At 37.7% G+C, this 25,043-nt stretch overlaps 1 protein-coding gene across 5 annotated transcripts in view; it reads left to right on the plus strand.

Moving 5' to 3' along the window:
• Window positions 1–25,043, plus strand: part of dab2ipb (DAB2 interacting protein b) — a 147,680-nt gene that overhangs the window by 71,037 nt on the left and 51,600 nt on the right. For 4 of the 5 annotated variants that reach the window (XM_057349228.1, XM_057349243.1, XM_057349262.1 and 1 more), the window contains 2 exons: window positions 11,702–11,817; window positions 16,279–16,397. In XM_057349228.1, coding sequence (XP_057205211.1) covers window positions 11,702–11,817; window positions 16,279–16,397 — 235 coding nt within the window. Of the gene's footprint in view, window positions 1–11,701; window positions 11,818–16,278; window positions 16,398–22,317; window positions 22,560–25,043 lie in introns of those variants that run through there. The other variant, XM_057349253.1, reaches the window with a different exon arrangement.

The following is a 25,043-nucleotide window of genomic DNA, read 5'->3' on the forward strand; positions in this document are numbered from 1 at the left end:
AACAACGTTGGTAACCAAACAACATTGCACCCCATTGACTATTATATTATGGACACAAAACCACAGAGACATTTCTCAAAATATATTCTTTTGTGTTCCACAGAAGAAATTGTTGTATACAGGTTTGGAATGACATGAGGGTGAATAAATGATGACAGAATTTTTAATGTTGTGTGCACTGTCCCTTTAAGGACAAAGCTATGTTACAAGTGATAATATTTCTTGCATCAGCACTGGATCGTTTCACTGTTTACCTCTGTGAAATTGCTTAAATATTTTCGTCTTCATTTCTTACAATCTTAAATAATTTGTTCTCCAAAAAGCGTAGTCACTGTGTCACGCTTGTGTCAGTTTAACACTAAAGTATCACCCGGTCGGCACCGCTTAAGTCATAAAGAAGAGTTAACAAGCCCTCGCTCAGAGTGGGCGGAGTTTGCGTCTGTGTGTGCGCCTGGTTTTATCAGTTTTTTTTCAACTTTACAGTCAAACAATAAGACAGGTGACCACGCACACGTATTAAACCCGGCACATTAAACACGTTCTTACCCAACTTTTCAAACCAGTCAAGCGGGATCATCCAAAGTATCTGAACTCATTTTGGCCTAACACACTCCTGCTCTCTCTCTCACACACACGCTGAGTAATTTCAGCTGTGAATGACTCTCGTCCAGGTTAAAGCTATCTGGGCTCATTACACAGAGGGTCGATTTGGATCCTTGAATCATTCAAACTCAATTCAATCACGGAGAGAATCGATTCATGTAGGAGATGAGGCGGTTTGCGATAGGCTTTAAAGGCACGGCTGTTTTTGGAGCCGTGGAGCTTCAAGGTGACACTGCTGTGATAGAATTTGAAGAAAGAGGTTTGAGCAAACAGAAGCAGTGATTACAGGCCACACTGACAGCATAATGATCACAATGAATGTCTTCAACTCAGCCGGAATATTCAGAGAGTGTTTTTGCTTGGTTGGTAATGGTATTCTTTGAATGCTGTCTGTTCACTCAGTAGGGTACAAGCTTAAAATTAGGCTACTATAAGTGTGTCTGTGCAACAAATATTTGTTTGGAATCAGGAAGTTTTCTGGTGGAGCGATTGTTATAGAGGATTTCATGTGTGTGGGTGTGGATCTACTTAACTGTCAAGCTGCATGTTAGAGGGTTATATTTTGGTTTACTACTCTTGTTCGTAATATATCGGACTGTATTTCGACATATTGCCGCTGTCATTCCTAAACCTTGGATGTCCAAATTTGCAGTTTTTCAGGGAATGGCAAAGACAATGTACTTTTTAAATGATTAAATACTGTTACAAGCGCAATTTAATACTTTTTATTGGTTGGCAAAACCCAGTGACAAACATAAAGGGTGACTAATAAAAACGATTTTTGATAAAAATCACGAAATATGGAGATATGAGGTTTATAAATGTTATTTATGTGGGCTTTGGCACCCATGTAAGAATTAAGAGACCTCACTAAACATAAAATTGAGTCGTACTGACATACCTGCAAGTGTTGTTCTTTGTTTATTACATTTTTTTGTCAGTAATCCGAAATTGATTTTTTTGTCAGAAAGTGTGCCACGCTCAGTAAATTTACAAATCATTCTAATAATATATTTATACACTTGAGGTATAAATGTATTTGTGTTTAGCTTTGTGCAGAACTAAATGTGACATTTAATGAACATGTTTTATGAACATGGTACCAGAATGTGAACACCTGAAATTTTTTATATTTTAAAGCTGCAATCTGTAACTTTTTTGGTTAAAAATCAGTTATTGAGAAAGTAAATTAAACAATGTTTTCCCTTAACTCAGTTGGTAAAAGTAAACTTATAACCACAGTAACAGTTGTCAGGTACGATATCACTGTTTGACGTAATTTTACTTGTAATGATAACCATGTAAAGATAAGTACATATAGTAACCTGCAATCTCATGTTTTAAACAGAGATGTCGAAAACGTCAAAATGGCAAAACGTTTGCAGCTTCAATTTTAGTTGAGCAGAATTGTGTGTTCACAAAAGTTTTTTTTATTAAGTTTTATTAACTTGCATGTGAATTTGTATTGAACTTCGGTCAATAAAAAGAACGTTTGGCCAATGAATTCTGAATTTCAACATTAGTTAAGTGTCATTTTGAGAAGTGTGACAAGGAATGGCATGGGTTAGATACATATGCAAATCGAACATAAATGAAACAGACTTGTGATCCATGTTATCGGCAGCTCTTGTTTGGGTTCAGCTGGCTGATAGCTTATCAGCTTATACATGACAGAAGATGACGGCACTTTAAAGGAAAAGTTCACCTCAAAATCAAAATTGTGTTATTTTTTACTCACCCGCTAGAATACTTTATGTGCGAAAAACAAACCAAAATAACGAGTTTAATCGATATATTCTCCTCTGTCTTGTCAGTCTATGGTGCACATTCACGAGAGCACTTCGATGCATGCCCATTCGGTTTGTGACAGGGGAGTATGACGGGAGAATATTTTGGTTTGTTTTTTGCACATAAAGTATTCTCGATTCTTCAAAAAAATTCAGTTGAGCCACTATGAGCGGATGGACCAATTTAACGATGTCTTTAGTACTTTTCTGGACCTTGACAACAACTATAACCATGATGTCTATGAGGAGGCCTTGAAATCTTTCGGATGTCGCTAAAATATCTTTATTTGTGTTCCGAAGACGCCGAGAGGTCTTAAAACATGTTGTACGTCATGTGGGTGAGTAAAAAATAACACAATTTTGATTTCGAGGTGAACTTTTCCTTTAAATCTAAATGTTCAAATACTCAGCGAGGTAATGACATCTCCATGAGCTCACCTGAGCTCAAGCCGGTTACACAACCCCACACAATGGACAAACGCACACAATAACCCCGTTTCAGCATGTTTTTAAAAACACACATAGGATCTTCAGAGCAAATTGAAGTCTGTTTATTTAGAGTCATACAGCCAGTTGCATTGTGTGTTTGTGGAATATTTTCTTTCTCTCTCTGTCCCTAGCTCTCCCTTCCTTCCTCCCTCACCCCCTTCTGTTCATATCTGACAAAACAGCATTACATCACCAGTGTACCAGCTGCTAAAGGGACAACCTGTAGCACACACGCTGACACAGCTGTGTGAGGTTGTGGCGTCCACTGTTCTGTGAACAGTACAAACCCAACTCTCCCACAGCTAATGTTCTTTGCTATGCTATGCTTTCTAATATCTCTGGTTAGGAAACACATGGGATGATGATTACGGAGTGAGCTTAGCTGTGACTGACAGTTGCTCGCAGCTGTGCGTTTCACATGTTTACTTTACATTATCTCATAGGAATGCTATGTCAGGAGATTATGGTGAAGGTTGTCCTGTACTGCTGGTGTGAGACTAGAATCATAGTTTTCATACATTAGCTATGACTGAAGTTGTTGGCTGCAAAGCTGTTTTTAGATCGGTTTGCTTTGTGGTGCTTTGTTGGAACCTGGAGTGCCCATTAATTCTAATCCTGCTTGCGACATTTTACATTTCTTCACATTTCTTTGGTTAAACGACTCGTTCTGATTTTTTTGTCCTTATTTGCCCTTTATCTACCACGCTTATATGTTAAAAAGCTGAACAGTTATCCCAATGTAATACTGCTTTTTTTGCTGAAAAGGCAAGTCTAGACTAGAACTCATTTTTTATTGGTTCAAGATAAGGTTTATGGTGGTGTCAACCAAATAATGGTCATGCAGAATGGTCATTTGTTGTAGCTGGTTAACTCAGGGAGGCTTGCTGGGTATCAAAGTTGTAAATTCTGGTCTTTCCAACAGGATTAGCATTGTGAATATGTTTTGTGGACGTGTACCCCAAAATGACTTGTGTCCGACTCCGAATGTTGTACAATTTATTTATTTATTTTGCTGAGAATTGGGGAAATGCAGTTGTATGTAGTGGGGAAGTACTCAATCACAAGTACTCTCAATTGTCAGAAACTGGAGTATATATTGTCAAATTGTGCAAAGGTTATGTCAAAAGTTGATTTAATAAAAATGTGTGATTTTTATATTGTGCACAGATTGCTTGTGTGTGTGTACTGGTTGTTAAAGTGATAGTTCACCCAAAAATAAATGTTCTGTCATCATTTACTCACCCTCTTGTCATTTCAAACCTGTATGACTTTCTTTCTTCTGCAGAACACAAAAGAAGATATTTTGTTGTTAACTGGCACCCATTCACTTGCATTGGTTTTGTGTCCATACAGTAGAAGTGAATGGGAGTCAGTGCTGTTTGGTAACCAACTTTCTTCTAAATATCTTCTTTTGTGTTCTGCGGAAGAAAGAAAGTCATACAGGTTTGACAAGTAAGGTGAGTAAATGATGACAGAATTTTCATTTTTGGGTGAACTATCACTTTAAGAGGTTTGGTATTGTTAAACATATAAACATAATAAATCAACATAATCCAACCACAGCAACAACCGATCAAGATTAGCCTAAAAAGTCAAAACAGAAAATGTGAGAGGATACCAAAGGAAGAGAGAGTGACAGAAAAGGAAAGAGAGAGTGAGGAAGACGTGAAAGACAGGAAGAGGAGAACAAGCAAGGTGAAAGGACAGCAGAAATAACAGTGATTTAACAGACATGGAAAAACCTAAAGCAGAAAAATCAAAGAAGAGACTGTGGTCAGTATTTTTTGTCATTTGCTTTGAGGCAATTACTTGATATTTTAGGGCTTTGTGTTGTATGTTCTGGAATGTCTGAGTTGTCTGCAACCCTAATGTGCAAAAACACCAATTTCCTTTGCTATGCTTCCCCGGACACACTTCACACGCACACACACAAACACACACACACAGTCTGAGAGTCTGCAAAGATTTATTGGAAGGTTTTTAAGTGTTGACAATATTGCTGAAGTGTATTAAGTAGTACTTGAAGCATCAAAATGAACAATACAAAATGATACAAAATAGATTAGGTGCCAGAAACATGAATATACTGCAAGTTTGCCCTAATGTGAGGGAACTGAAATCTTACTGCAATAGTGTAAACTACGGTATTGTGAAGAACAGGGGCGATTCTAGGTTTTCAATATTAGGGGCAGCCTCCAATGAGGATATATATATATATATAGCCACACTCTAAGCACCACGTACTGTATACATTACTAAAATAAATAATTAAGAAAGAATATTCAGAAAAGCATAAAGACAAGTCATTGTTTTTCAAATGAATATCACATTAATCGGTCAATCTGCAACATTTATAATTCAAAGTGACAACAACAGCCACAAATCCATATAATAAATGTCACAATCAACTGCTGAATGATTATTTAGTAGGAATAACCTGATATGTTTCCCTGCCATTCATTCTGATTAGTAGTGGTGGGCGATACTGTAAAATTTAGTATCAATCCGATACCAAGTAAATGCAGGGCCAGTATTGCCGATTTCGATACCGATACCAATACTTTTTACTTTTAAAAATCATTCACTTGAACTTACATTTACTTTCCTGTAGATGAAATGTCATGATTTATCAGGTGAATGCATCATTAATATGCTAAATCTGAATACATTTTCATGACCACTAAAATATTTTGTGATTTGTGCTCTTAATGTGCCTGTAGGCTAATTAATCATGTAGATGTTAAAACACTGGACATCATTTAAACCAAATAAATCTATTTATTTAGTTATTTATTCCTGTAATCGAATTTGCAAACTTGAACTTTGCACCAAATTATTACTGGAAAATAGTAACAATAACAGATTAACAGAACAGAAAAACGATATACAGGTGCTGGTCATATAATTAGAATATCATCAAAAAGTTGATTTATTTCACTAATTCCATTCAAAAAGTGAAACTTGTATATTATATTCATTCATTACACACAGACTGATATATTTCAAATGTTTATTTCTTTTAATTTGATGATTATAACTGACAACTAATGAAAATCCCAAATTCAGTATCTCAGAAAATTAGAATATTACTTAAGACCAATACAAAGAAAGGATTTTTAGAAATCTTGGCCAACTGAAAAGTATGAACATGAAAAGTATGAGCATGTACAGCACTCAATACTTAGTTGGGGCTCCTTTTGCCTGAATTACTGCAGCAATGCGGCGTGGCATGGAGTCGATCAGTCTGTGGCACTGCTCAGGTGTTATGAGAGGCCAGGTTGCTCTGATCGTGGCCTTCAGCTCTTCTGCATTGTTGGGTCTGGCATATCGCATCTTCCTCTTCACAATACCCCATAGATTTTCTATGGGGTTAAGGTCAGGAGAGTTTGCTGGCCAATTAAGAACAGGGATACATGGTCCTTAAACCAGGTACTGGTAGCTTTGGAACTGTGTGCAGGTGCCAAGTCCTGTTGGAAAATGAAATCTGCATCTCCATAAAGTTGGTCAGCAGCAGGAAGCATGAACAGCACGTCATCATGAATGACACATTTCTGTGCGCAACAATATCATCATGATCGTTTTCTAAACTATGCCGTCATTGGTGTGAAGTGCTTTCATTTTGCTGGAGGTAACGTAAACAACTAACGTTAGTTAACGAGGGGTGAACGCAGACACAACTTTTTTACAGTAGATGGGAAAGGGTCTTGTATCGCTCCCGCATCATATTAAGCTGCATTTATAACAAAGAATGGCAAAAAATCAGATGTCATGTTAATGCACACACCTTGTAACCTAACTCTGCTTATGACGTTCACTCCAATGTGCTGCTGTGCTGTGAACTGAAGAATGCGCTAAATAACGCAGCCTAACGCCGTTTTCATAATAAGAGTTTTAAAGGGGACTCTTGTACAGATTACATTATTACTCACAATATTTTAGGGGGGCTAAGTTAGAACTTTAGGGGGGCTTTAGCTCCCCTAAAAGGCCCTAGCAACGCCACTGGTGAAGGAGCACAAAACTAATATTTATTTTGGTAAAACAGCATGTGTGGCCTACAGACTGAATACCACATCAAAACTCTTTAAACAGAATTAATGTGGCGGAGAACCGATGCAAATGATAACTGAGCATCTTGTTTCATCTCTGACACATTTACTTTTACTTTATGCACTACAACTGTTGACTAACTCAATATGCCAACGGTGTGAAATCAAAAATCCCTCTGTGTACTTTCTTAATGCATGCTCCTGGTCTTAACCTGAACGATTTGACCATGCATTTGTACAGTATATACCACAGCGGCCTTCCCTATGTGCTGATGTGTGCAAGGCAATGCAACAGTTTAGCCAATAGTCAAATAAGTGTTAAACCCTCCCCCTCAACCACCTGTTGCATAAAACTTATACAAACGCACCTGTTGCATAAAACTTATACAAATGCAGAGATGGTGAAGTGGTAGTGGTGCAATTTCGTCCGTTTACCACACCAAGTGTGAAGGTAAGTTTGACTAAATAACTTGCTTATTAGAATTTGGCATATTACTTTTTATAATCCAGTCAGCTGCTGTTACATTTAAAGTCCCACCCTACTGGTATTTTTGTTCGACAACTAGCCAGACAAATATATTTGCAGGCCCAGCAAGGAGAAAATATTAGGAGCCTGCGTTGGTAAACAGACCTCCTGACAGCTGTTTGTGTGCTTGTGTTGTGCCGTCGTACTGTCTCAAAGAAATCTTTTGCCTTTTCAATACATTGACAGGTTAGTCTCTCTGGTTAGTGATTGTGCTTGTTTGTGTATATGTGTACTCGTGTGCATTATGCGGTCTTGGGGTTTTGCATGGCTGTGATGTCATTCAGTTCAGGGAATGTTTAATTAGAAAAGGGAACCATTGAACACTTTGCATACGCAAACAGTTCCTTTGGTGATAATGACTCATAGATATATTACGTACCTTAAGTACATTTAAACTTTTTTGATTGGAGAAAAACTTGTAATCCCTGAGAAACATTAATAGTCAGGGATGCACATAAGTGGTGCGCAGGTGCGACCAAAATTAAAAATGCGCTCTGTAAATAAGTTTAGAACGCTCATTTGCGTACTGACATGGTTGAAACCTTTTGATGCACAATCACTGTTTTAGACCGACTAAATGTAATACTGGATAAGATTTCCGTTTGTACGAATGCTGCCAAATCTACTGATATCATGTCGTTTGTTCTCGGAGATAAACGGGACCTGGGTGTAAATGATGAAAAACGGAGTATTGGTAGCTCCGCCTTTGTTGGTTCTGCTTTCGTTACTATAGAAGCACGCGGCACGCGCAGCCTCTGTGAATGTCTGGAACTGCGCTGCGCTGCACGTCTACCAAAACACCGCTTCTCTTAAACTTTCTAGAAGGACAAGCTGTTTAAACTTGACACTTGCACGCAGCTTGTGTTTCTCTATGCTATACTCGATCCTAGCTCCGCACCGCAAGTCTCCATGTGCGTTCACAAGTGCACTTCCCAGCAACCTGCCAAAAACCAAAAAGGTTGTCGTTTTAGGTTTCAAAATTGGTGTTGAAAATTTATATTTACTAATGTAAAAAGAAAAACAAGAAGAAATACATTACCATTGTATTTTAAGTGTACTTTAAAGTAATATAAATATAGTATTATCCCACTTTATTATTTTGTTTGTTGTTCATTAAAAGTAACTACTTTTTTACTTTTATTTTTAATAGGTAAATATAATTTGTCACACTATGTGCAATGTGAGCACCAAACCGAATCTCCAGGTGCTCTCTTGAGAACCAGATAGAAAAACTTATGTGCACCCCTGTTAATAGTGCTTTTGACATGATCTCCTTTTACTGGTCTAAATACTGTTTCATTTTACATAAGGCTGATGGGGACTTTTGCAGTCATACTGTATCACCAGCATGCCTACTCATAAACCAAATATTATCAGATTTTCTGACAGAATAAATGGGAACACACCTGCAAAAAACTGACAAACAAAAAATATGTCTCTACAGGACAGTAGCATCTGGTAATTTTGTGTGATGCTACATCCATGCCTACAGGTGTCAGTATTGAGTCCCATAACACTCTCCGGGTCTTCAGGGTTGCCAGGTCTGTAGTGTTCCAATGAAATTGTGCTGCTGTTTATGCGGGTTGATTATTTTTTATTCTGCAGGTTAAATGAATAGCTTTTGTTCATCGCCTGTCATTTTTAAGATACGATAACGTTATTTATGAAAACAAAGTGTGTTTATTATTACTACTATACAGTGGTGTTCAAGATAAATTATGTGTAATGTATAATACTGATTGTAAAATATTTAATTTAGGTATTGGTGTGGCATATTTGGGGTTTTCCTATTTGGGCTGAGGTCATTGGTTTAGTTTTGAAAGACCATATGGGTGTTTATTCATGCAGATCTGGCAACCCTGACTCTTGGTTTTCAAAAGATAAGAAATTTAAGCGAGCAAACAAAGATTTTTTCACCAACCTGTGTTCTGCTATGGATTCCTTAAATTATATAAAATTTAAGAAACCCATATGTTAAAATTCACACCTCAAACAAAGTGTTTAACTTTACAGCCAAGACACATAGACTCTGTGATTGTGTTATTTAATTTTTAAACCTACTTTATTGTTAAGTTTTGAGTTGGATGTGCAAAATGCGTATTTGTTTTCGATCATGAGCCTCATTCTGTAATCTCATTCCCACTCAGGAATGTCTTCTACAGGAAAACGTGGAAGCATTATGTCCCAGCCCACAGCTCAGGAAGTGTGTTTTCTGACCCTCTCTGTGTGTGCGTGCGTGCGTGCGTGTGTGTGTGTGTGTGTGTGCGTGCATGCGTGCATGCGTGCGTGCGTGCGTGCGGGTGGGTGGGTGGCTGCGTGCGTGCGTGCGTGCGTGGTGACGGTTGGTCTTGTTTCTGTAAAAGTATTCTAAGACCAAACTCTCGGAAGGTTTTGATATGTGGTTGCTATAGGAACAGTCGAGGTGGGCGATTGTCTTTTATGACCACTGGGAAGGTAACTGTCAATCATGTTGTCGCAGAGGACAGCCAGGGAAACACGTTACAGCTCAGGGAGAGTGAGACAGATATACAAGTGTTTGTGTGGGTGGGTGTTTTCAACATCTTTGTGAACATACGGCACCTTACAGTGTTCTGCAGATATTACATTATTATGCTCTTTCTTATTAGACAACAAAAAGTTTAAAAGCAAACATTAGAGCAAGGGATCTTGATCAATGTCTAAGCAACAAAACAATTACAGTTTTAATTTAGTTTGAAACCATGATAACAATAAATTATATTACAATTTAGATGCAGAGTTTATTTTCTGTAATAAGCCTTACTCATACACAAACAGCAGCGGTTAAAATTAAGAGACCATTCCAAATTTTCATTTAATCAGCATTTCTAGATGTATTGTGACTATTCCAGTTCAGTGTTTGTTGAATTTTAACAAAATCAAACCTCAGGAGTGACATAAAGTCATCCAACAGCAATGTGAAAGACTGACAGCATGACAAGAGACACGAAAACTGATTTTTTAATAAATTCTCATTGCAGATGTTCAGATGGCCTGATGGGAAGCCGGTTGACTTGATCTGTACTCTGGTGTTTATAGATACATTTAGATATAAATACAAATGTATACCTTGAATGTTGGATTAAAGTGTCTGCCGAATGCTTAAATGTAAATGTACATACATATGTTATTGATGCCTCAAGGGGAATTCTTGCGCAATAGCGGTAAAACAAATAGCCTTAACACATTGGATGTCATAACACAACATTTGTTTTACTAATACATTCGTCTTTTTAGAGACTACATAGGGTTTGTACCGCAAAAAAAGTGTTCATGGTAAAAAAATCCAAAGAAATGGTGACCAGTTATGACTGTCACACTACACATATCCTTAGTTATTCCTACACTTTAAAATCTTAAAGTTGTTAAAAACTTTGTTGTACAACTTCACCGTCAACATTCTGGAAGTCCAAACAAAACAACAGTTTAAATGTGGGAAATTGGGTGAAACTGTGCTTTAAAAACTCCTGTTCTTCCCACTGTGTGTGTGTGGGAAAATAAGTTCTGACTGAAGACTTTGTTCTTGCAATGTTTTGTTGAGGGATCAGCGCGTGATAGTGAGATCAGAGCTAACCACTTAACGCAATCTGTTTCCAGATCTGTGTTTCTATCCTGAGACGTTTATTGCCGTCTGGTTTCATTTTCCCCAGCGTCTGAACACCAGGTTTTCTCCCGAAGGCCCGCGAGGAACGGTGACAGGATTTAGGAGCTCCGCATACTGATGGCACTGTGGAATAGAAGGTTGATGGTTTTATGAATGGGTTATTAGGACGCTTTTGACAGACAGCTCTCAGATGGTGACAGTGGAAGATCACTCGGTGAAAGGAGGGTGTTGGCATGATGATTGTTTCTGTGGTGTCTGTGAATCTGATTACATGCTGTGCGAGTCTCGCATTTCTCACGCTCGCCAAATACATTCTGTGAACGCTTGGAGGGTATGCTGGGATTTGTTTTGGTGATGAATTGATATTCTATGATTGAATGTTAGTGATGCTTTGAACATTATTTTCAGATTCTCAGGTTAACTTGTAATTTGCATTATAATGTACATACTACATGTCATGAAGTAGTGACCCTAACCTTGGGTGTGTTTAATATTAATGACTATGTTACATAATATCCAGTGTAATACGAGTAAAAATAAAATATTCTGGTTTGGTGTACTTGAGCCTCATATAGGACAATGTTGTTTAGAAGTTCTTAAGTAAATGAAAAAACTATCTGTTTTGCAGATTCTCCACCTGAGAGAACAGGGCGGAGACGTAGCATGCCAGGCTCCGCCCCTGAGAAAGCCCCACCCACAATGGAGCCTTCTGTTGCTGCTGCTGCCACACCCTTCAGGGTCACGGTGAGTATTAAAATGTGTTTGTCACATGTAAAAGTGTGTGGTTCGGATTAAACATATAGTCTGAATTCCAGATGTGTACTGCATACTCACATGTGTTGTATTTTATCTTTATACGTTAGTATTTCTTAAGATGTATCATGTCGTGTGTTGAAAATGTAGCAGTGACAATAACCTCTTGGTTTTAAATACGCCTCCTCAAATTCTTATTTCCTACTAAAGGCTATAAGCTTAATTGAAATGCAAAAATACAAAGTCACATTTAAACCAAGATGAATTGAGGCCTACATTAAAACTACATTTAAAAGCTTTAAAATGATCTTCAGACTGACTATATAAATCTGCACCAGGATATTGCACAAACCAAGCTCTGTAAAAAGGTTATTTTTATTGATGGGCATCAGGGAAGGATTGCCAACGCGTGAATGCTCACTGTAATTGGTATGAAGTTGTACAGTAATTATGTGCTTATGTGAGCGAGATCTATTAGCTGGAGATGAAAAAGTATCATGATTCAAAGGCAATCTGTTAGCAATCGTTTCAAATTGACGCTCGCATTATGTGCAGTTTACAGGAAGTAAATCATTAGCAATCACCAGCAGGTGGTATTAAGTAGTTTTAACTCCTCTGTATAACGTTCAGTTTCACACAAGCGGCGTCTGCAGTCTGCGTGGGCTTTCGTATGCACCCGCTGCTTATCATTTGACTGAATACAGATGTAATTATATTTAAATTAGATTTCTTTGGTCATTCAAGTACAGCTTGACCTCTGAGCTTCAGAATCAGACACAATTAGTCGTCTAGCGGGAGACTTTACTTAGAATACATTCAAGCAGTATAACAAAAAAATGAAAAACCTACCTGTAACAGTGATGTCCACAGTCAGAGAACATTGGAATTTAAACAGTTGTTTAAAGAATGTAGCCTATGTTTGAACAGGTTTAAGGCAAAGAATGAAAGCCTAGAGATTCCAGTGTGTTTGGTAAATCAATGAAAGATACAACATAGTTACATTGTTAGATTAATCCACACATGAGTCATTAGTGAAGTGATGATAATCCCCCTGCACCCCCCACTGGCATTAAATAGTACTGTATCTAAAATCCAAAGATTTTCTATTCCTCCCTGTTTTCTCTATTAATCTCTAGATCCGTTTTGAGATCCGTTTCTTCTCATCTTTGGGCTCTTATTCACTGTGTTTGACTAATACCATCATTTCTGGTTTAGACCATGCATTAGACATACACAGATGTATTGATTGACCTTGCTTTTTCTGTGAGGGAATTATTCATAGAATTACGTGTTTGTTTCCCCACAGTAGACGTTTATAATTTATACTGCCTTAGTAAACTCTCACTAATTTGTCTACACATGATGTCTGTCCACGGCCATTTGTTGGGTCTCTGGACCGTCAATTACAAATAGGCTTTAAACCACCATCTCTACTTCTTCATCTCAAATCTTTTCACATTTTTTGACATTCACATTCATGCCGCTTGACTGGATTAAAAATATTCTGTTATAGATGCTATGCTATTTTTCTTTACGCCTCATGTCTCACATTGTTGCACTGACACTGTTGTTTCCTTGGTAACCAACTTTTGATAAGAGCTTTATTAGGGGCAAACTATTAATCAGGTTAAAAATGTCACTACTACTAAATGACATATGTACAAAATAACTAGTGCAACAAATATCTTTTTACCTCAAAAATATTGAAGTGATTTATGTTTATTTTAGTCTTTGTTTAGATCATCACTGCTTTAGTAAAATTATGTATTTTCATATTTTATTATTAAATAAAAAAAACGTAAAGCCACAATATGGAATATTTGGACCGCTAGATGGTGCACTTTCGAAACTACAACAAAAGGCGAAGCTAAATGACGTTATGTAGGAGAGTGGAATTATGGGACATGTCGTTTTCACCATCCAGAGGTGTATGGAGATCGGCCATCATGTTCACGTACGAGGTAATGAATGAATTTTATTTTATGTCATCGTAATGAATTAGCTCACAAGAAATGTGGAATGTAATGCTACGTTAGCCCGTAACTGATATTGGACTGTCATTTGATTTGGTAGCGTAATGCTATACAGTTTTACATGTTTAAAACAATCATACAGTCATCGTACAAGTAACGTTATTGGCTACATATTTTTGTGCGACATATACTGTATTTCATAGGGTAACTGCATTCACATCTATTCAAATAATCTGTGCATGAGTATTTCGTGTACAATAAAAAAATGTGCTTACCTGTCTATTAAAACACATGCGAGAGCGGAGTCTCTGTCGAGTCCAAGTTGGTCGTGAAGCTCTCTCCAATTAGAAAACGCCACGCCGATATTAATCCTTGTTTTATTTCTTTGTTTGTCCATAAGCCTGCTTGCCTCATTTGGCCTACGTTTACACTTTTTGGGGGTTTCCTTTACTCGCCAAAGAGTAATCGTGATCTATAATAACAGAACAACAGATGCTGCGTCCCAGATGCTGTATAACCACTTCTGCATTTGCGCGTTGCCGTAGTTTCTACAAACGGAAACTGAGGGTAGTGCGGAGCACCGGATATTAAGTCACTGATATGCGACAAATACAAGGGAGACAAGGGACGGGCCATTATTTTAAATAGGAATTTCTCTGGATTTGCACATTCTTGGGAACATTTGGGATAATGTAAGTACACAACTACATGAAATATATCACACTGTGCAAGTGATTTTTGGATATCTCATAACAAAATTATTCCATATTGTGGCTTTAAACTGTAGAGCAAAAGATAATAGCATGGTTGATGTCGCTATGACAGTTTCAACTTGATAACATTGACAACATTTCCTGTGTTTTTACTGAAAAAAAGCACAAATGTCAGGGCATGTCAAAACTTCTGAAGGGCCTTAAAACACCTTCAGACCCCAGAAGGTTAACAGAAACTGCTTATATAGACTATTTTGCAACATGTTGTTGCAACATTTGCAACAACCCTGGTCCCGCAGAACGTCCAGGTCTTTTTACATTACACAACACACATTTTATAACAAAAAACAATCAACAGAACATTTAGAAATGAATTAAAATGTTAAGCAAACTTTTTAAAGAATCCATAACATATGTGAAAGTAAAATAACAGTGTTGTTTATGTCTTGCTAAATGGTCTATAGTCCTATTTTTGTAGAACTATATAAATGTACAATAATATTACGTTTCAATGTGCTTTAAAGATCAATGTGAACCAACTCTATTTCTAAAGAGTTTGTAAAAGAACATTTCAGGTACAAGAACATTTTTTCTTTGTAGTTTCAGGATCTCTGTATCTGACCACACGTATGATACCAGCCCAAATTCAAGGACATGAGATGTCAGCATCCATGACCTTTTTTGACAGATCTGTCGCTTATTAACCTACAGTAGCATGACATCACACATCATGACTGAACAATTTACCTTCTGTCCCCTGCGCTTCACCACACCTCCATATCTACAACAGAATTTTCCACATTTGTTTGTGTTATCTTTAGATAAGGTGCTCTTGTTCATTATTCAGGCGTCTTATCATTGTCTCCTCCAGTCCTCCTCTGATTTGATTCTGTTTCCTTTACGTTCAGTACGAGCGAGTGGTGCGCTGAAATATTCTGACTGATTGCTCTGTGATTAAGAGATGTCTGTGCATGCTCATTTGCATATATTGTGAATAGTAGGGAGCTTTAATTATGTAGAATATGCAGCTGTGTTAATTGGTAGGGGGGACGGTCTACTTTCTGTTTGTTTACTAACACTTTCTTGTCATAAACTTGTGCCACTGCTTGATTTCTGACATCCTTCATTGCTTTCTCTGTCCCTCTGTCTCTATATCGATTTGCGCTCTTTCTTTCTTTCATTCTTTTCTATTCTTGTTAGTGGATTCATTAAAACTCTAAGTATGCTAAGTATTAAATATCATTGCAGGCTCATCTGATTTATAGAAAGTGAGTGAGCACCTACAGGTATAGCAACCATTCAGAACATCTACACAATCTCTTAGCTGTGTTTTAATAGCCATCTGCACCAAAAAGCGAAATAGTTTGCAGAGGCAAGCACCATACAGTTCTACTGTAGTTTTCAGCTTCACAATGAGAATGAAGATCAAACATACCATATCCTGGCTTGAACTTTCCTCTTTTCTTCTGTCTCTCTTTCTTTTATTCTTTCTTTCTCACTTATTGCCTCCCTTTCCCCATGCCCTTGATGCCAACCTGCTGTCTCCATGGTAACTGCTGCCTAGGGAAGTTGAGCCTTGAGCCGCAAAAATGTGACGGGTGCTTTCATGGAAAGACGGTGTATTAAATTACCGAGAATTACCGAGTGAATGAGTGTTTGAATTTATGGTGAAAGATCAATACACAAGAGACAAGAAGAATTTTTATTGCGTGTGATTATTCTCTCACTCACTATCTCTTTATTTCGCTCTGTCATTCTCTCATTAGGGATTTTTGAGTCGAAGGTTAAAAGGCTCAATAAAGAGGACGAAGAGTCAACCTAAACTGGATAGGAACAGCAGTTTCAGACACATTCTGCCAGGCTTCAGACCTGTGGACAGCGACAGGTAAATAAATGATTTATTTAGTTCTCCAATGTTTTTATCTAGTTAAAGTGCCGCTGTATCGCTGACATCACCAAGAGTAATTGTAAAAATGATTTTCAGGTTTCATGAACACAGGATTTGCCTTTGGTTGGACAAACAGATAGCTCTGCCACAACCTCATGCCATTGGTTGAAATATTGTTGCTTTCATGGATTAAAGTTCTCCGTCGCTACGACGGATTTCCGTTAATTGCAGCGAGTCTACGACGGATTTCCGTCAATTGCAGGGTTCCAGCATGTCCTTAATGTCTTAAATTCACTTTTCATAATGTTGTTGTTAACCCTTTGACGCGTACGATCACACCGGTGTGATTAGAACATTACGCGCTTTGGCTGGCACTGAGCCAGAGACAGACTCAGTCACCTATCACAACTACGCAGTGCTTTCAACCACATAATGTTTAATTTAGCCTTCAGACATATACACGTGCCTACAAGCACAAAATACATTTAGAGATTGTCTATATAGCGGCAATAACAATGTCCTCAAATGTAATTTGACGGATGTGTTTTATTCAGATCAGACACAGTATCTGCAATGTAAGCAATTGTTAAGATCACTCAATTCTTCTACCAGTTCACCAGACACTTACGTTTGTGTTTTTAAGAGAAGTGGATGAATTCACGTGATGTAAATCCGACAGATCTCAGACCACGGCAGAAACAAACATGGCGGCGCCCGTTTATAGCTCAACTAACGCGATCATTATAAAAGTGTTTAAACAACAAAACACATTCACGTGCACATATTTGCCAATCGGAATGTTAGATATTTCATGACATAGTTAACAGTTTGTGAATTTTTTTGATTAAAAGAGTGTAAAAGCAATGCATCAGTCATACAGCTGCTGTGGCTCTGCGGTGTGTCACACGATAAGCAGTGCCGCGTCGCTATGGAAATGTTAAAGTGATAGGCTGCCTTCTTAACGGTCACCTTGGAAAAGCTAGTCAAACACTAACTAGTCACTGTAGCTTGTCAACCACTGAAACGGGTGTCAGGTGTAGCCAAGCTTCAGGAATATGGTTTCTGAAGGCAGAAAAAGTGAAAAGCACTCTGGAGACAAATACAAACAAAATTTTTGGTCTTAAGTGGTGCTTTTATTTTGTTCTTTTTTCTGTTAATTATTAAGAGTTTCAGAAAACATTGTTTGGTCTTATAAGATAAATTAAAAAATGCACTGAAAAGTTATAGATGGTTGATTATTTGCCTAGGTAAGTATACTTTTTTCATAGATTAAAAATAGCTTTTAAAATACGCAAACTGGCAATACTACGTAAAGGGGTTCAAAACATCTCCCTTTAAAACACTATTGGTTTCGACTATTTAGATAAAGTGTCTGTTAAAGGAATATGACTTGGCCTGAAAAAAAAAAAGTCAGAAGAATTTTTTTCACTTTAATCCATGTGCTATGTTGTACAGGTTGGAATGATCAATTTAACCGAGCATCACCAAAAAAGCTGGAATAGAAAGTATTCAAACTCAGATGAATTCCTTCAGCACTAAGCATCACAGCCCCAAAAGTTACTGGAGTCTGTAAAACACTGATAATTGTTTCTGGCCTACTTTAAAAGTTTACTGGATGTGAATCAAGTATCACCGACTGAATAGTGCAGTTGAATTTCAGTGTGCCCGCATGCATTTACATTTTATGTGCTCTGTCTTATATAATTCCACATGTAAATGTATGGTTTTGCATTTCCTTGTGTCCATACTGGATCGTTTCCTCCACAGTGAATAATGATGTGTGAAGAGTGTGCAGCATATGCCCGTGCCGTCTGAATGTGTGGGTGTGTGTGTGTTTGGCAGACTGGTTATTGAGGTCACTTTTGACATGCCTCTCTTGTCAGTGAAAACCGACAAAGCTTTGCAGTCCAATCTGTCATCTGCCTCTTTCTCTGAGATGCTCCTTCATGCATCCTTCTCTTTTCCTTATCCCATAAATATCCCACACTTTAAACAGACTGCAGCTGTGCCCTGCTCTTCAGCTTTTGCTCATTTCTATGCTAATTTCTGCTTGTTTTGCACTTTATTTTGCCATAAGTTTCATACACTCAAGGGCTTTTTACACCGCTGTTAACACTGGGTTATCTTCTTTTTAAACCACACTTTTAAAGGGATAGTTCACACAAAAATGAAAATTCTGTCATCATTTACTCACTATATTGTCATTTCAAACCTGTATGGCTTTCTTTCTTCTGCAGAACACAAAAGAAGATATTTAGAAGAATGTTGGTGACCGAACAGCAACAGTACCCATTGACTTCAATTGGTTTTGTGTCCACACAATAGAAGTCAATGGGTAGCCTACTGCTGGTCTCTTTCTTTTGCATCCTATAAGAAAGTCATACAGGTTTGAAATGACAAGACGGTGATTAAATGATGATTGAATTAAAATTTTGGGGTGAACTATCCCTTTAACCCCTGGTAAGGAAATGTTTCACACCTATAGTTTTGATAGGTGCTTTGTGTGCTTTCAAATAAATCCGGCCTGAGATCTACTGTATACTGGTCATCAAATTAAAGCTATGTTTTATCATGTATACTTTACCAGGTTGACATCAGCCCAGGTTTCACCATCTTGAAATTCAGCAGAGGCTGGTTAGCAACCCTATTTCTGTTGTCACAGAAAGTCTAAATTTAGCAAAATAAAGTCCCATTCTTCAAAACAAACAAACAAACAAACTGGCCCTCAGACAGTTTAAGATTTTTATTTGGTATTTCCTTGGTAATCTGCGCATTAGCTGGCAACGTTTCCCACAGTTTAGCATTAGCCATATTAGCTCTGACTTTGAGGATGAACAGTGCGTCCCAACTATCTGATCCTTATATCAGCAGTATTAGCATCATCTGCTAACGTAAACCCACGGCCCGAGCTGCTCATCCATTCTTTACCCAAATGAGATTATATGTGCGGATGTTGCTAATCCTAAAAGCATCTCATTTGATTGGATTAAGTGAAGTAATTGTCTGTGCCTGCAGCATGGCTTGGCCGGAGCAGACTATGGCTGTTTGTATTTGAAATGATGGGGCATGAATACTCTGGGCTTCTGTGGGGTAAAATGGATTTTTGTTGCAAGTTTGTGTTCGATTCCCCGGCTTATGTGAGTGGAGCTTTTAATGATGTGCACTTGAGCATTTGTATATGTCTCTTCCTCCGTCTTCTGCACTTGTGTGTTTGAAAATGACCCTGAGTTTTATTACCAGACAGTCTGATTGCAGATTCTATTAGAGAGTCAAGAGGTCCGAATAGAGAACGAACAGAGAATGTTTTTCTGAGGCAAATATGTGATCTGTATTTGTGTATCTATGTCTGTTCAGTAGTGTTTGTGTAGTATTTGTTGTTGATTTCTGTGGGTGTGTTGAATGTGGAATTTGTGCAGTTTCTTATTGTTGTTTTTCTGTGCATTTCCATTTCTGTATGCTTAATTTCTATGTCAATCTTTTTCAGTCTCACTATTCTATTCTTTTTCTTGTTTCATCTCACTATTTCCCTTTCTTTTGATCTTTTTCTTAATGGTTAACGGTTATTCATTGTTGAATAGTTTAGTGTGTTCTGTTTGGCTGTTGTCTTGGCACAGATGGCACATTGAGACTTAGGAAACATGATGCCAGCCACAAGCTAAACCAGGCTAGTTTAGGAGATTATCACTGGGAACTAGAATTTCAAATAAATTGATGAGAAAAAATTTTTGCTCACAAAAAGACAAAAAGTGCATAAGAGCAAAACTATTTTCCTTTAAACACACTCACGTATTTATATACTTCTGTCACAGATGCAAGCAAACTTTAATGAAGTTTGTAGACTGACAATGTGTTTTATTATGCTCTGCTGCTCAGACTTTTCAGGGTCAAATCTAAATTAAAACCATTTGAACATTTTACCTCTTTTCTTTTATTGTTCTTTCTTTTCTCTCCTGGGAGAGCAGAAAAAGGGTGATGTCATATCGGAAAAAATCTCAGCACTGCTTTATTGCTCAGTAAATTTCATTTGATAAAAGCGCTACTAATTCCTGAGGTTTAAAGATTGTGCTACAGCAACTTTTAATAAAACTGTCAAATGCGGTTTATATTTTTGTCATGAGTGATTTTAATAAGGCCTCAAAGATGGCTGCTGGGTCTGTTTGGAAAACAAAATCTGTTCTCGCTCATTTATAATGCATTACATGAATTGCATGAGCATGTAATGCGCTGTATAGGTTTTGTAGTACAGCGCTGAACATTAAGAAGATTTACTGCTGACTCTTTGGGTCAAGAGTTCACGTGCCTTGTCAACAACTTCTTGGTCTATACTGTAAATATACAGGGCAGTTGTGGCCTAGAGAGTCGAACTCGAGACTAGAAGCAGAAGGTTGCGGGTTAGATTCTCAGTGCCGGCGGTTAACGACAGAGGTGCACCTTACTCCCACTTGCTCCCCGGGTGCTGCAGTGATAGCTGCCCACTGCTCCGGGTGTATGTGTGTTCACTATTCATTGGATGAGTTATATGCAGAGGTCACATTTTGGGTATGGGTCACCATCTTTCATATCTTTTCTTTCTAAATGTAAAAGATTGTGAAAACACACGCCTGAAATGTTGTGTTCAATTCACTGTGTATTGTTTGAATGGCAGTGTAGTGCACAACGTAAGGGGCCTCCTGTAGTATTTTAAAATATGGTTTTAAAGTATGATTTGTAATGTGTTATAGTGTTATTTACTGTATGCTCTATGTATTTTATTGCCCACATTGTAAGGTAAACATTGGTGTAAAGAGCAGGTCAGATCTGCTATGGCCTGCTTGCACTTTGATTTTTCAGCTCAAGTTAGGAGATGGATGTTGACACGGCAAAGATTTGTTCTGAAAATACCAATTTTATTAAGTATAGGGCAAATTTGTTTTGGTTGATTATACGATGTGTTTTCTGTCACAGCCATCTGTTTGTATTGATATGAGATGAAAGGCAGCCATCTGACTAACAAAGACATGACATCCGTACTTCTGTACACGTCTAGTTTTGTTTAGTTCATGTCTAGAAATTGAAATCATTTATACAAGCACATACACAAACACAAACACTGATAGAGATGCATGCATAAGAAAGAGACTTACATTACACGTATGTGCTAAATTTGAGAACTTCTTGACCAATGATGAAGTATATAAGTATACTGTATAAGTATATACAAGTGTGTAGTGTGAATATATTGATGTCATGCTTTCAAACACAATTTCAAACACAAAGTCTGTATAAATGTATTTGCTCTGATGAACACAGAGAAAGATATTTGGAAGAATTCTTGTAACCCAACAGTTCTTGACAACCATTTATTACCATAGTAGGAAAAAAATATTTCTTCTGTTGAACACTAAAGAAGATATTTTGACAGTTCTGGGGCACTTTTGACTACCATTGTCATTTTTCCTACTTTGGTAGTCAATGGTGGCCAAGAACTGTTTGGTTACAAGAATTCTTCCAAACATCTATCTCTGTGTGTTCATCAGAATAAAGAAATGTATACAGATTTGGAACAACTCGAGGGTGAGTAAATGATGACAGAATTTACATTTTTGGGTGAACTGTTCTTTTACAAATAGAACTTACACTTTGAGTCGCTGAGTCACAGTTCTCCAGCTGAGTTCACCTTGGCTCCTCAAGCCTCGTGGGATAGCGAAGTCTCCATCGGTGATGGCACACAACTCAGCAGAGCGTAGTTGGCATTTTATCATGCATATTTTTCCAACTTTATTTTACATGCTTCATACTGCACACTGTGTAGCGGGCAAGTATGCAGATGTGCACATTGAACAGGGAAGACCGCAATTAGGACATTGGATACAATGTGTAGGAAAAGGAAAATTGAGAGCACAAGAGGGCAGTAGAGAGAGTTATAGAATGGAGGGGGAGAAAGGGAGAGAGTATGAATGGGAGGCAGAGAGAGAGAGAGTTTCCTCCGCTCCGCCTTCCTCAGAAAAGAACCGGGAGTCGTCGGGCTGCTCAGTGCACCGAGCGAGCGCGAGACAGCGAGAGAGGGAAAAATGGAGCTGTGAGAGACGCCCAGCAGAACGCTTCTCCTCTGCTTACATCTCATCTCCTCTGTTATTCTCTCCAGTGTTTGACTGCTGCACTGAATTCACACGATGACTGGTGAGAGCTCAGCTGTTGACAGCCTGCTTAAATTCTCATCTTTTTAGGCTTTGACTGTCTTTTTGTTACTGTCTGGGTTATGCAAACCACATATGTCATATATGTCTGATACGCATGCTTTTATATTCACATCCATGTTATAATGTGTATCTCTGATCATTCCGTGTGTTTGTGTGTGGTATGGGCAGATGGGGGATGTTGGTCACATTAGATGTTCTGGGTCACTGGACTCGTGTGGTTAAATTATGATGCCATTTTCATTCGGATTCACTGTGGCCAGCAGTATTGCATCTATCTTAGGATTGTGGGTTTTTGCAATGACTGAATAGAAGATTTCTATTTCAACTTGATTGTAACTGAAGGGTGTATCATTAGTTCCTCTCTTGTCACTTGTAATAATTAAAATGATTGGCCGAAGGATGTTGTCTGTTCATGGCAGCCTGCTGGTCTCGTGTTATTTGTTTGGTTGTTTGGCTTTTACATGCTGCCATTGATGGCTTGAGGTTATGAACTTTTTGCAGGCTGTCAGCTTATGAGTTTCTCATCTTTAATTACATTTTAGTTGCACAGCTGCTCTCATTCATAACACTGAATCACACACACACGTATTTATCTCCCTTGCTGGATTCATAGATTCGAAACTTGATGAATGATTATTTAAAGCAGAGATTCTCTATGGAACACCCGCATGCCATGAATTTGTTACATACTACAATCACGAATAGAATAGAACAAAACAAAACAGAACAGAATTGTATAGTGCTTGTATGGTGTTAAATTTGATTGTGATTTAAAACAATTGAGCTTTTCCATGAATTGGTCTAACTGGTTTAGTTTACTATTGATTTAATAGAAAATCTTTGTAATAATAGATGATATTGAAAAACATTTTAGCGTAATTAATCATTTAGATGTGATCACATGAAGATCATCATTAGTTTACCGGACAAAGATGGCTATAGTGTACACAATTAAATAGCGAGATAAATGCATAGAAATAAAACCAATCAATAAGACATGTATAAGCAGTCAGTCAGTCAACAATCTCAACAGTCAAAGCTCAGGCTGCTATCATTGGCTTTAGTAATAAAAGGGAATGTGTAAGGAAACCCAAAATTCAATGATTCGTTCTACCAACACCTCTTAACTGAGAAGAAGGTAAGGAAATTGGTAGTGGAGAAAAGACTGGTGTGAAAACAAAGGATGAGAGTACCAGCTGTTGTTCCACATCTCCTCAGCTTTACTGGAATTGCAAATGAAGGCGATTTAATGTGTGATTGGTAGATAAAAAAAGCATTATTACTATAATGTATCAAAATGTTTTTCAAACTTGCAATGGACTTTGCAAATAAACTCTGCCTCTCATTCTCTCTCTCTGCCACGCTCTCTCGGTCTCTCCGTAATTGCACTGTCACGACCAATCTTTTTCGTCTATTGATTTGTTGTGCACTAGTGAGGCGTGTTTACTTTTTTGTTCTCCTGGAACATTAGGAGGGTGGTCGGGTGATGACTTCATTGGAGAGCGGGTCACCCTCAGAATTTTGTCATCATCAGGATAAAGACATCTTAAACGTGACCAGTTAAGCAAAATGAGAGAGAGTAAGAGACACATTACACACACAGAGACAGATGCTGTCCAAAACAGTCAGGTCAGTAAATAGGACCACAAACTGTGGTCCTAACTGTGGTCCAATGTGCAGGGCAGCCATGGTTTATTCGGTCTGATCGACGTTCCATTTAGGACACGCTACCATATTTGTTAGTGTTATGCACGGGGATAAATATGGAGCAATCTTATCAAGACATTTTAGAACTGTTATTCCTGTCGTGTGAGGCACGAGCAAAGGCGGCCATGACAGAAAAATAAACCAAGGAATCAAGGATGGCGGGAACAGACCGGAAATAAAGAGAGAGTCAACCATTTGTAACGGATTTAGTTTAAAAGCTTCAAGGATTTGGACATATTTTTTCTGTTCGTCACTATTTTGAGTTTTTTCTTGGTGTAAGAAAATCTTCAATATCTATTAGCTTAAATTGGAGCCAGACAGGGATTCTTTTCTATGGGATCAGATAAGAAATGTCTGCTGGATAAAGCAATAAACAGTCAGTTTAACAGTTAATTTTAGGGTTTTGTTATAAAAATATTTTTTTTGAACAGATGTTTAAAAGAGGTGAACAGCATTCATTTTGTTTTGTTTAATACACTTAAATGATAAAACATTTATTTTTTATTTTCTAGCCATTAATGTTAAGTAAATCATCAAAAAAGAAAATTCTTCTATTATTTGTTCACCCTCATGTCATTTCAAACCCATATGACTTTCTTTCTTCTGCGGGACACAAAAGAAGATATTTTGAAGAACATTGGTAACCAAACAACATTTACCACAATTGACTTCCAATATATGGACATAAAACCACACAAAACATTTCTCAAAATATCTTCTTTTGGGGGCGATGTACATATACACTGTCACGTAGACA

The sequence above is a fragment of the Triplophysa rosa genome, linkage group LG2 (genome assembly GCF_024868665.1).
Source record: "Triplophysa rosa linkage group LG2, Trosa_1v2, whole genome shotgun sequence".
Lineage (NCBI taxonomy): Eukaryota > Metazoa > Chordata > Actinopteri > Cypriniformes > Nemacheilidae > Triplophysa > Triplophysa rosa.